Source organism: Rutilus rutilus (assembly GCF_951802725.1).
Source record: "Rutilus rutilus genome assembly, chromosome: 2".
In the NCBI taxonomy this organism is placed as follows: Eukaryota; Metazoa; Chordata; class Actinopteri; order Cypriniformes; family Leuciscidae; genus Rutilus; species Rutilus rutilus.
The window spans coordinates 27,084,341-27,098,598 of NC_140210.1; the positions used below are offsets into that span (position 1 = coordinate 27,084,341).

General features: G+C 37.4%; 1 protein-coding gene across 3 annotated transcripts in view; it reads right to left on the reverse strand.

The window, feature by feature from the left end:
• The window catches only part of igf2bp2b (insulin-like growth factor 2 mRNA binding protein 2b), a 46,166-nt gene that overhangs the window by 5,369 nt on the left and 26,539 nt on the right, over positions 1-14,258 (reverse strand). For all 3 annotated transcript variants that reach the window (XM_084390138.1, XM_084390136.1, XM_084390137.1), the window contains 4 exons: positions 8,404-8,709; positions 5,942-6,076; positions 5,594-5,716; positions 1,099-1,234 (listed from right to left, as the gene is read on the reverse strand). In XM_084390138.1, coding sequence (XP_084246264.1) covers positions 1,099-1,234; positions 5,594-5,716; positions 5,942-6,076; positions 8,404-8,585 — 576 coding nt within the window. In that variant the 5' untranslated portion in view covers positions 8,586-8,709. The remainder of the gene's footprint in view (positions 1-1,098; positions 1,235-5,593; positions 5,717-5,941; positions 6,077-8,403; positions 8,710-14,258) is intronic.

Here is a 14,258-nt window from a genome sequence, read left to right on the forward strand (position 1 = left end):
TTTATGAGCGAGTGATATTAATCAATCTTGCTCAGTTTCACAGGTTTAAGTGAGGCATGAGCATGACTCAAACAGTTACTGAATCAGCAAATTAAGTTAATGCCAATTCACATCCACACTCTGCCTGATAATCACTGCCTGTTTTCTATTGTACAGGCAGAAGCTCTAAAATAAGTCAACTCTACAAGATACAATAATCAACCATTCAATAATTAATAATGATAATAAATAATTCAACTTAAATCAATAGTTCAAGTCCATGAATTTATTTACTTGGTAAGTGTTACTTGTTTAGAGCATTCAAATTTGAATGAATATAATTTTCCTAAATGATACTGTACGTCACGCTATATTTGTGTATGTTGGAAGATCTGTGTCCGTAAAACTGGATCTTGTTTCAACAATGTTATTTTATGTGTTTTTTTTAAGAATATTTGATGACACAAAAGAACACAGGAAATTCTTTGGGTAGTTGTTTGACTGCATTCAATCCCAGGACAAGATTGGAAAAAGGTATTATTATAATGACACGTTTTTCAAATCAAATACAGTTTAACAGTTCTACAAACATGGGTTTTTACTTTTGACAGCAACTCAACAGATTTTCATAGAGCGCAAACTTCCACATAACTGCACAGAGGTCAGTTCAGGTCAGGTTAGATCTGAATTAATCAAAACACGCTGAGTAGCAAACAGTACAGTTTGGAGCACATGTCCATTCACATTCATATTTCATACAGGGCGTCAATAGATTAAACAAATTATTTTGACAAAATATATTGAGAAAAAAATCAGACTTTAGGTTTAATAATCAATTTTGTTCAAAGTTTTAATGATTTGATGTATGGAAGGTAAAGGTATTTTTCCATGTTTTACTGATAAACAAGTATCTGGTTATGAGATTAGGGTGTTTAGGAAGAGATAACAAAAAGAAATAGCATTAATAACAAATTATGAATAAAACTCTATTCTATAAGTATCAAGTCACTATCCATGTTGTTTCAAAACGACTTCATATCTCTAGAAACAAATGATAGACATATCCCAAACTAACATCCATCCACCAATAAACTGTAACCTAAGCTATGTTTTACTTACATTAAGTGAAGCTACATCATTCTCATGGGCTTCTGAAAGTTTCTTCATGATCTCCATTTCTGCATTACAGCACTCCTCCACCCCTCCCCTCACCGTGATGGTACGTTCCTGGTTATATATCGTCAGGTCTTGTAATCTGCACAAAAAGAAGGATATAAGCACTGTCACATGAGATGAACATTTAATACATACATAATTAAACCTCAATCTCTTAACTAGGTTCCTATGAGACAAGGGGTGTGCATCTTTGGGTAGACAGCAAATTAATTGGTTCCACAATTCATAGGTTTTCCAATCGATTCCAGAACAATTAATGCCAATTCAGAACAATTCAATTCAGTTCCCAATGAGATTTGATTTAGATTAATGATTTAATTCTGTATTATTTGTAATTCTAAGTGAATTCATAGAGTTATTTAAATGATTACCCTAACCTGTCTTAAGCAGGATGCGAATTACACAGTGACCTTCAGGGCGATTTCTTAATGATGCTGCATCACTTTATTTTAATATTAAAATAAATTAGTATATGTAGAAATTTATATAAGCCACAATTTAAAAGTGATTTAAAAGTATTGTGCAATGTTAACGTATAGGCTATGCAACCTTAATGCTCCAGATATATGTTCTGATCTATTATTCTCTCTTAAAGGGATAGTTCACCCAAAAATGGAAATTAGCCCATGATTAACTCACCCTTAAGCCATCCTGTGCGTCAGGCGTATGTGGCATTCTTCTTTCAGACGAATACAATCTGAGTTATATCAAAAAATGTCCTGTCTCCTCCAAGCTTTATAATGGGAGAGAATGGCTAGTGAAAATTTGAAGCCCAAAAAAGTGCATCCATTCACTCTAAAAGTAATCCATATGGCTCCAGGGGGTTAATAAAGGCCTTCTGAAGTGAAGCCATGCATTTGTGTAAGGAAAATACCCATATTTAAAACTTTATAAACTATAATCACTAGCTTCCGACAGACGGCCGTACGCATCGATTTACGGTGGAAGATTAACCCCTGAACCGACGCACGACGTAATGACGAACGCGGAAGCTCAGAAGAAAGAGCAAAACAAAACACCGGTCGCGAATTAGAAATTTTGAAGAGATGTGACGAGGATTTCTATATAATTGAAGAGGAGCTTCAGTTTGTTGCACAGTCCTATTTATTTAAACCGCAAAAGAGGTGTCTAAGCTTACGATACTCCTACATCCTACGTCATACATGCGTCACGGGTTACTCTTGTGGCGCAAGTCGACTTGCGTAGTATGTGCATGTCGTCTGCTGGAAGCTAGTTATTTTAGATTATAAAGTTATAAATATAGGTATTTTTCTTACAAAAACCCATGGCTTTGCTTCAAAAGGCCTTTATTAAGTTTTTTTTTTTTTATCATGGATGGATGCACTTTTTTGGGCTTTATGGGCAAATATTTTCCAGCCATTTACTCCCATTATAAAGCTTGGAAGAGCCAGGACATTTTTTAATATAACTCCGATTGTATTTGTCTGAAAGAAGAATGTCATGTACACCTAGGAGGACTTGAGGTATAATCAAACTAAACTCTTTCCCCCGCCATTGATGGAAATTTCCGTCATTTATGAGACAACGCTTTCCATTAACGGAAATTTACGGCTTTCCATGTTTCCACTGTTATACAGTAGGGGATGCTATGACACATCTTCTGAAAGAGTATTTAATCTCCTGATCAAAAGACACGTGAAGAAGCAGAAACAAGCGACAGCATATGCAAGCAGATGCATATATAAAATAACGCGATCATCGACATTAAATGAGGTTTTATTTAACAAAGTTCGGGAGGAGCAGGTTCAGATAATTAACCAAATTATGCACAGCTGGAGATTAATCAGTAATCAACTCAATGACAGAGTATAAATTCACAGCAGACCTATCTCTGTTCATTGAAAGTTTGTCAGCATCCCTCCTCCACCCCATCTCCTCACTTCCAGTTCCATCTACACTTCCAGTTCCATCTACACTTACCAACTGGGGGGAGTACTTTGGGTTCGGGCCTAACTCCGAGCTCGGAGCCCTCCCCCCGGACAGCACGCCAAATACGCATAAACTTATTGTATTAATTATATGTAGATGTGAACTCGTGAAACAGCATATAAATCAAAACTGCCTAATGTTACTGAATGAAATGTCAACCCAGGAAGTGGTATAGGACTGTGCAAGCTTTAGGAGTGTTGATGGACTCGGTCTGTGTTTTGATCATCGTTCTGAATCCGATCTGGATGTAGTCTTTGACAAAAACATGTTTTTATAACTTACCCACATTCAAGTGTTGATTAAAAAAGATTGCATTAAGCTAGAACAAAACTTTTTTTTTTTTTTTTTAAGCAGATGGTCAGTTCTTTCTTTTGATATATTGTTCAGATTAGAGTTCTCAACGGGTCGGGTCGGCCCGACAAACCCGACGGGACCCGCGGGTTCGGGCCGGGTTCGGGTCGAAAATATAATCAAATGACTCGGGTCGGGTCGGACCTCGGGCTTAATCTTTTCCAGTCAGTGAAAAAAAAAAAACATTTATTAATCATCGCTGCTGTTCACCGTAAAGAAAGTCTGGCTGCTGCGTGCAAGCACATCACGGAGAGGGGCGGGGGCAGACCTGACGCCGCTGCGTGCACGCCTTTAGCCTGGAGAAGAAGATGGAGTTGGTGAAAAGTAAACTTGCCTCAGGTGAATTCACCGTCGCTACTACAGCCTATTTATATATTTAAAGTTTATTGTTTCAGTTGTTTGTATTGTTAAAAGGCGTGAACATTAAAGGTTGATTTGAATTTCCGTCTGCTGGTCATGATAATACGTGTATGAGAAAAAAAAAATCCGACGCGGCATCGGGCCGCGGGCCGGGTTCGGGCAGATAATTCATGTTGATGTGTCGGGTTACATCGGGTCCGGGCTTTAAAAGCCACGGGCCGAGTCGGGTCGGGTTGTTATTTTCAGGCCCGTTGAGAACTCTAGTTCAGATATAATATGTTCAGATATTCATATAACAAAATATTCTGTGGGCCATGAATGATCAAAAATGCTAGCGGTGGCTGGCAACTTTAAAAAAAAATGCTGGCGGGGAAAGAGTTAAAGGTCCCGTATTATGCCCCTTTTCACACGATGTAAAATAAGTCTCTGATGTCCCCAGAGTGTGTATGTGAAGTTTTAGCTCAAAATACCCAACAGATCATTTTTTACAGCATGTAAAAACGTGCTGTTTTAGTGTGTGCCCTTTAAATGCAAATAAGCTGCTGCTGCACTGCACAGGGGGCGGAGTTTCATGAGCTCGCGCTCAGTCTCTCAGGGCAATTTCATCTCACGGAATGATGATAATATCAGAAACTCTCAGTAACGGTGTTCATTTCGAGTCGGACAATAATGCCTACAGAGTCAGAGTGCTGTATAGAGATGGAACAGGTATAGTTTTGTAGTTTAATTACGGTTATAACGTATTTGTCATCTGCTTGTATGTATCCATTATTAATAGCCTACAAGTCTGCTGTTTCGGATCAGGTCCGAATGATGATCAAACATATACTGATGAGTTTAATAAAGTTTATTGTACATCACACAAAAGATGAAGCGTCAGTTTTACTTCAGAAAATCACCGTAAGAGCTGAGGAAACACAGAAAGTTATAAGAAGTGCGCAAGTAAGTTACATAAACGAATTTCGGTAGAGTTGAGGGAGCATTTTCTTTAAAAACAAAATAATTCCACCTCGTCTTCAGCGGCTGCCTCAGATTTCGGGAGTAAATAGAGAGAGAGCTATGTGGATTAATACAGCCAGCCACAAAACACCTAAGTTACAACGCTTGGGAGACATTCTCATCTATGGCTGTGAACTCGATCAGGGCGGGTCTATGTTAAAACGGCAGTGTCTGTCAACACTCGTGGGCGGGGCCTGTGCTTAGTGACGTCACTAAAACAGCATTCTGAAAACAGGTCATTGGGAGACACTGCTGATGATTTATGGGGATTAATAAAAAAGGAGTGAGTGGATTTTTATCACTATTGGCTGGTTGTGTACACACACTGCCAACACACATTTATGTCCAAACAGCATGCAAAAGTGAATTTTGCATAATAGGGGACCTTTAAATGCCTTCTGCTTGCCTAAATAAACAATGATACCAGAGTATTAGAGTATTTTACCTTACAGAAAATAACAGTGAATTTCCATGCAATAATAAAAATGATAAATATCTATATAATTGAATGTTTATATATTAAATCGCTATCGAATTGTAATTCATTCGATTCATAGCATTTTAAATCGATTACTGAATAAAAACAAATGATTCCCGATTTAAAAAATCAATGTTTCAAGATCAATGCATATGCTTTGGCAGGATTTGTAATTCTAAATAAATATTCAATAATATTATAAATGAAATATAATTAAATATGCATGGAGAAAATGAGTGAATCATTACACCCCTATAAAAGACATTGTTAGCAGTTTTAATGGATGTAGAGCACACTTACGCAGAGATGGTGATCTTGGTCCCTGTATCTTGCTCTATCTTCTTCAGGTTCCTGCCCTCCTTCCCTATGAGTCTCCCAACAAGGCTATTGTGGGCCAAGATCTTCAGAGGAACCTCCTCAACACTGACACAGAGAGAAAGTACACAATATTAATTGTTTGTTTATTTATGTATTTATTTATTTATATTTTGAACTGGTGCAGTTTTTGAACTTAAGTTAATAAACACCATGAGCTTATTTATATAAAAACATGTTTTTAAATTATTTGTCTTAAAACAAAAAAAACAATCCTAAAGCGAATGAAGCATATAAACTTAAATATGCCCTACAGTCAGATGAAATACTGACATCTTGGTGTCATTAGCCTCTTTTTCCATGATTTCCAGGATCATCCTGCAGGCTTGTGAACAGCCCTCTTTAGATGAGTGGATAGTGATGGCCTTCTCAGTCGCCCCAGCATTCTCTTTACGATGGATATCTACCCTGAGACAGAGAGAAGGATGACATTTATCACATTTTTGAACTACATTGTCACATGTAGTTAAATACACAATGTGTAATTACGACCCAGAAAGACACTGAATGTTGAATTAAGCGTATAAAGCAGCATTTTTAAGATTTCAATTTTACGTTTAAATTAGTCAAACAAGAAAAACAACCCTCAAGAATCCTGCAGGTTTATTCCATCCCTTTGTGCCATGTATAGTTGTATTTGAACAAATGAAATAGCTCTGAATAAACATTTGTGTCGAAGGGTTTGTTACATACAAACATTTGCTGTAGTTTGTGAAACAAATATGCTCATTGTATTATAATTATGCTTAATTTGCATAATATTTTATAAAATCTGTAGAAATAAATAATTAAAAGATAAATCAATATGACATACGTGGCAGCAAACCGGATGTTTGACATGAAGGATTTAAAGTTGCTAGCTCATGCATGTCAAGTGGCAGCCAAATTCTACTGTCCGCATCTAACTCACACAGCTTAGATCCTTTGTGCGTGACGATCCATCCTTGCAATGCATATGCACCTTTATACAGGGTATGCACACTTGAAGATCTAGCTAGATATGCCAGAGTTTGTGAGGTTTATGGCATTTAATGTTCTTTAGATATTAAATTGCTTAAGTATTAAGCACTTGGCTTTCAATTATTCAAAACAACTATTATTGAACAAAGATAGTCTGAGCTCAGGGGCAGGGTTCTCAGGCCTGCTTCATACACTCATCGGACACACCTTCGATAATTAAAGGTGGGGTAAGCTGTATTTCAAAAACGCTGTTGGACATTATTGATATTTGGAAATCAAACAAACACATCCCTCTCTTCAATGCTCCGCCTCCAAAACTCATCCTCCAATCCTAACCGCCCTGCTCTGAGTCAGCCTGGAACCCCGCTGCCCCTGCATGCGAGGCGAGACGCTAAACACGTCACTCAGCAGTCATTAGTGAAACTCTCACTAGCACACGCAATCCAAGAGTAGATGTCTGTTTATCATAGCAGGAGCGCAAGAAAATAATGCTTCACGAAAAATAAAGCGCAGATGATGAATGAATGACAAGGAAGCGCCAAAAATGAACGTACAGTACACAATAGTAATTACAAACAAGAGTTGGTTGTTAGTTGCCAACAGCACAGCAGCTCCAGACAAACAGTGACACTCAAACTTAAAGGAACACTCCACCGTTTTTTCATATTAAACTATGTTATTCCCTTAACTAAGAAGAGTTGATACATACCTCTCTCGTCTCAGTGCGTGCACTCAATCGCTCTGGCGCGCGGCGACACTGATAGCGCTTAGCTTAGCCCAGTTCATTCATTAGGATCCAAACAGAGATTAGTTAGAAGTTAGAAGCGACCAAACACCTCCACGTTTTCCCTATTTAAATACAGTTACACGAGTAGTTACACGGAATAGCACTTGGGAGCACTTCGACTCGGCGCAGTAAAAAGTCACTCCTGAAAATCCTCTCCCCCTCTCACTTGTGTCATTAGAACCAACGTGACTTTTTACTGCGCCGAGTCGAAGTGCTCCCAAGTGCTATTCCGTGTAACTACTCGTGTAACTGTATTTAAATAGGGAAAACGTGGAGGTGTTTGGTCGCTTCTAGCTTCATCTCTGTCTTGATCCTAATGAATGAACTGGGCTAAGCTAAGTGCTATCAGTGTCGCCGCGCGCCAGAGCGATTAAGTGCACGCACTGAGACGAGAGAGGTATGTATCAACTCGTCTTAGTTAAGGGAATAACATAGTTTAATATGAAAAAGCGGTGGAGTGTTCCTTTAATGTTACTCATGTGGAGCCGAATCAAAGCAACCTCCGCGTCTGTTTTCAGGCCTTCCCGCTTTGCTCTCTCCAGCGCTGGAAAGTTTTTCTAATATTGACGCAGGTCCTAAAGATCTTGCCCAGTTATAACCCTTTATTTTCCAGTGATTCCTTCTGAGCTTATTTAATACCGCTTACCCCACCTTTAATAATGCCAAATATCGGCATTGATGATATATTGGTTTAACCACTATTACAAAATCCAAATTCTAAATTTTTGAATGTATCAAGTAAGTGATTTTTAATTAACTATCTGAAATTAAAAGGATTAAAATGCAAAAAGTAAAACCAATTATTGTTTCAGCCATAGCAAGTTGTTGATCATCGGCACAGAAATGTCATATCAGTGTATCCATATTAGTGACATTAAACTATAATAGCTATAAAAACTATAATTGCATCTTTAAATTATAATGATCAATTCTATTTAACATTACTAATTAGACAAGTACTGATTGAAAAAATATCAAGACTTCTTACTTGGACTGTGTCTGCTTTGTGATGTTCTTTATGGTGAGTCCCTCTTTTCCAATGATGGCTCCCACAAATTGAGTGGGTACTAGGATTCTTAGAGGCAGTTCTTGCTGACGCTGCCTCGGCCCCTGGGGGCCTCCCATCGCCCCTGGCTGACCAAACTCCTGCTCCCGACTTCCTGTCCCCATTTTAGATGCCCCTCGCGGGACCTGGGGTCTTCCACCCCCGTCCCTTCCTGCCTCCTCGTCCAGTATGTACGACACACTGAAGGAGTGATTCTCAAAACGGTGGCCTGTCAACTTCTCAACAGCCCTGGAGATAAAGGAGAGAGAAAGAGAGAGATCAATCACTATGCCATGACATACTTAACACAGACCACAAATAACAGACACAACAAGGAACATACAGCATTGGTTACACTGGCTAGGGGTGTGAGATATATCACGATTTTAGATTGTGAATGATTAAAATGTCTCCACAATCTGGATCCACTTGCAATTGCAATCCACTGTCCCAACATAATGTACAACGTGACGTTCATTCACATCACGTTTAGCAAAGCAGTGGTAGAGTTATGCTCACGTGACATTACAGTTGTTCGCCATCAGTTCACATGCGTTTTAAAGCATTGCAAGTTCAACTTTTTATTCGCACGCTGTTCTGCCGTAAGTTTTTCTAAAGCATATACCCGAAGAGCGCACACACTAAAAGCCTGACACACAGCGAGTGAGAACTGAACTAAGTTCTCTTTCGCATCTTATCGCGCGAACACTGTCAGACATATACACAAGGTTTCCATAAACACAATCATGTCTTAAGTGAATGTTAACAGTATGGATGTGTGTCAGTTTATTAGATCAGTGCATTCGGTCTTAAAAGTGACAGTAGTCTGTGCCATTAATGTTAATCAAACAACAAAGAGAAAATCACTCACTGATCTTGACCCACTCATACAGTGAAGTGTAGGTAGTATTTTATTTGTTTATTCATTTTCTTACTTGAATGCTACTGTTACAGTTGTACAATACATTTGTATCTTATATTGTATTTGTCCTATTATTTGTCATTTGTATCTTCTTATTTTTAATAACAAGCAGTAGTTATTAGTTATTTTTATTATTAGTAGATAATAATAAAATAGAATTAATTTCAAACCTGAACCAAACATATTTTTATTCAAAGATCAACAGTCTATCATTAGTCAAACTCAAATGTCATTGTAAAAAAACAAACAAAAAAAACCTGTTTCCTTTCAGGCTATGGCCTAACGCTAATAAGCCTTATGCCAAAATTATTATCACAACTAAATTGTCGGTCATTAAATAAGAAAACTAAATAATTGTGTAGATGATTTGCTTTGTGTAACCCGACATCAGACATTAGGCCGAAGTATTTTTTTGCACACAGTGCCGCGACCAATCAATCACTCCTTTACGACTGGCTGCCTTGCACATTCACTGTCCTCGCGGCTGCGGCAACTTGCGCTCGCTTATCAATGCACATCTAAATTCGCACCTACGGTATCTTTGTAGAACTTCAAAAAAAGAAACAAAAAAGATGCTGCAGCCACTGAGCAGCCGGCGGGGGCTGGCTGCGGGACGACTCAACCTCCACGGACAGTTTTTAATGTTTTATCAGACAATAACTACTCAAGAATTTGCTTTAGTATAATTTTCGGGACAATTAGGGCCGGAATCGGGATTCGGGACAACAGCTTAGATTTCAGGACTGTCCCGAATTTTCCGGGACGTCTGGTCACCATACCTTTAAGTGGTCTGTCATTCTTTTTACTTTTTTGTTACCAATATGGCTACATTTTTAAAAATGGGGAAATAAGTTTGGCTGTACTACTCAGTGACTTGCAAAATAGACTTAAAAAGCAACATGAAAAAGAATCATGATAAGATTGTGGAATGTGATCCTGTCTGAAAAAGGCATTGTTATATGATATTTTTGCCATATCGCACATCCATAAAACTGGTTATAAGACTTTTGTCAGTGTAATGAATAGATTAAGAAAACAAGAGTAGCCTAAGGTCATAAAAGGATGAATTCCAAATGTTACCATTATTATTCAAGTCACCTTCATTTATAGCGCTTTTAACAATATGAATTGTTTCAAAGCACCTTTACAGTGATAACAGGAAATTACAGTAACAGAGATCGCTTTGGCTTTACAGCAGCTCTAGGATAAAGTTATTGTCCAGCTAAAGTTAGTTTTGATTGATTGATTCACTTCTGTCGTGAAGATCATTGGTTATTAACTTAGGGGATGCTTACACGACACTGTTCTAACAGAATAATTGTATTCAAAACATAAAAAAAATTTTTTTATTTTTATTTCTCACATTTCGCATAACCTGTTGCTGTGAAAGCCATCTCACTACCAGGGTTAGGCAAAATGCTGAAATTTAAAACTCACATTCATTCATGAGGAATTTGAATTGAAATGAGAGGGAGAGGTATTGCCGTTCAAATAACATCAATACAGTCACTCAACAGAAGAATTTCATTAGACCGACACAAGTTTTGCAACAAAATATTCAATTGCACCAATAATTTTGCTTACATATTCCCTGATATAGAATACATTGTTTGATTAGACATACAGTATTTCTCTAAACTGCTTAATACTGTCATGTCCATCACATTGTTTTCAGATAATATTTATAAAAACAAAAAATAATAGATATTCATTATCAAATACAGAATCTATAAACTAATATATGAAGTAAATTGGAGCATTCTAAAAAAAAATGTTTTCCTCAATCGTGATGCATAAAATTAATGTTAATTTATGTGATAAATTAATTAATGGGATATAATGAAGTGCACTACTGTTCAAAAGTTTGGGGTCACTAAGATTTATAATATTTTTTAAAAGAAGTCTCTTATACTCAAGGCTGCATTCATTTGATCCAGTAAAAACAGCAAGCACTCATTCATTCTTGTGATGTCAAAGCTGCATTTTCAGCAGTCATTACTCCAGGCTTTAGTCTTAGTTGTGCTGCTTAATAGTTTTGTGGATTATTTGATGAAAGTTCATAAGAACAGCATTTATTTAAAATAGAAATCTTTTGTCACATTATGAGTGACTTTACTTTCACTTTTGATCCATTTTGTGCTTCCTCGCTGAATAAAAGTATTAATTTCTCTGTCAAAAAAACCTTTTGAACTGTAGTGTATAAATACAACATTGTATTTGAGACGTATTTTAATTATTTAAGCTGTGTGATAACTTGTTTGTGTAATTTACACAAAAAAATTAAATGTAATGAAATTAAATACACACTCAATCATTCCCATTACGTCATTCAATTATAAATGGTATTTTCTCAAACTCAAAACAAATTCAGGAAATGAACTCGAATTGAATTAGCATTTCAGTTCAACTCTGAATGGTGCACAACCTCACTACAAATGCTGGTACAATTACTGAGCGCCAGTCTGTCTCCTTGTGACAGGAAATAGTAAATCAGACAACCCGCAACACACACATACCCACCCATTGAGACAGACCTCCCTGAGATCAAAGCTCTAAAACAGGGCTGGGCTATACGGGCAAAAATATTAGCATGATATTTTTTTCCATATCATACGATATCGATATTAATCACAATATTCATTTACCTACCATTAATGGGGAAGGAAATGCAGCTTTCCACATATTTGTTAGACCTTGAGAATGAATGCAAACATGTAAACTTGTTTGTTCACAATTAAACTCCACAGAGTAGCTACCTTTTAATTTAGGGCCCCATGAAATCCATTTTATATTTCCCTAAATTCTGTGTTTTCCATTTAATTTTTTGGGAAATTGTGTGTTTGATGATTTAATACAAATGTATATAAACTTGAACAATTTAATTTAGCTTTTACAATGGAATCAAATGAAAATATAACAATTTACAACAAAACGTTTTTTTTTTTTTGTGTGTGTCAAATAAGATGCTGCACAACAGAACTATATACATTTAAAACGAATAAAAAAATAACTTGGTTGTGTGACATTTCTCAGAAATAATAATTTTAGTATAGGCTACAGTAGTGATATATATTCTGTCAATTTCTTAAAGTTAAAACTGACTTATTTTGACGGTTTGTCGTGATGATCTTTCAGTTTCAGGGAAGTTTTCTCAAATGAAACAGTGAAAAGCTTGTGAAGTGACTCTCAAAGTAGCTCTGGAGATGAAGTTGATGTGCTCATGTCCTCACTGAGACGGCAGATGCTGAGTGAGCGCCACATGCGTGTGAGTCTGTGTGTATCAGACGAAACCGCGCCGTTCTTTCACACAGGGACACACAGAAATCACTTATTAGCAACATTCACTGACTGGGTCTGGCTGTTGTCAAATTTATTTCTGCTGTGTGATAGGCTGTTAGAATAATCCATAGAGTAAAAATGTCCAGTGTTTATCATTGTTATTGATCTAGATTTGATCATGATCTCGATATGATATCATTTATCGCCCAGCCTTACTCCAAAATAAGATCCCCGGAGACCAGAAATCATCCAAACCCCAAAACACTTCTTCCACCACACACATACATCTAAGATACATAAAACAATGCACAGCAGACCGTCAAACCCATCTTTTACAACTGCCACCTAAACTCTGAAGATGTTTGATTCATTCATTGTGACTAGTACTGCCATTTAAATACAAACAGATCCATTAACCTATTATCCCACAGGGAGAAAATCCCCATGTTCACAGACTTTAGAAATTTAAATTAGCTAATGGTGTAGCAAATTAGCTCAAAATAAATATTAATAATCAATCGTAACTTGTAATAATTAATTATGACGATTTTGATCAGTTAATATAATTAATTTAATGTAGTAAAATTAATATTACAATCAATCAACCTGTTCCTCCTGTGAACACTCAGTGATAATTGTTTATTAATTCTAAGAAATGTTCATTTCCGGGGAAAGGAAATGTCTTGTAAGTGACAGAATGAAACCGGAAGCAGGGAATGGAACTATGGAAAAGATCCATTTAACTATGAAAAGAACCATCAGCTTATCATTTTCAGAGCACCTCATTAAATGTATGCATGCATGGCCTTTGCAGTGAAAACATTTTGTGAAGTTCCTGAAGAAGGATTTCGATGGTTCCATGAGTCATAATTGATTTTTTCGTCGTTGAATGAAGAAATGTTGATGAACTTGAATGGTTTGTTTGACTCTGTTCTGGTTGAAGGTTTTCTCTCTCTTAGTGAGTACGTGGCTGGAGCGCAGATGTTGGCTTGCCAGACCTGGGCCGGAGAGGCCAGGAGAAGGGAGAAAGTCGGAAGAGTTGATGGTTGGAGTTGCAATGGACCTCCTCTGCATTGAATGAACAAGTTGTGTCAAACTCCTGATGTTGTCCTTGATTCTGTTGTGGTTGAGGGAGTCCCCTCTCTCCTGAATGACCACATGGCTGGTTGTGAGTCAAGGCCTGCTGCCCCGCAGGACAGCAACCCGAACGTACAAGAGAAGGCCAAGAGAGAGAAGGGCTTGTGTAGAGGCCATTTAAAGCCTGAGAAAGGTACCACCTTTCAGGATTGGCTCAACCAATAAGAAAGGGGGGATTTCCAAGCGGGAAACTCCTCTGTTGGGAGGATTTATGACTGGCTCAAGTGTGGGCCTTGCCATCTGCATTCTATGAGAAGGTGATGTGCACTAAAGTGTGAGTCATTAAATGAGGATTAATTAGATAGGAGACATGATATAGGTGGGGTTACATTAACTAGTTCTCTCATAAAATACATAGTATCACTATGACACTAGACACTACACAAGACAGTAAATCATTCACACAGTGTCCTGGGGTGCATGTTCATTTATAGATCAGTTCGTCCATAAATTAATGCAG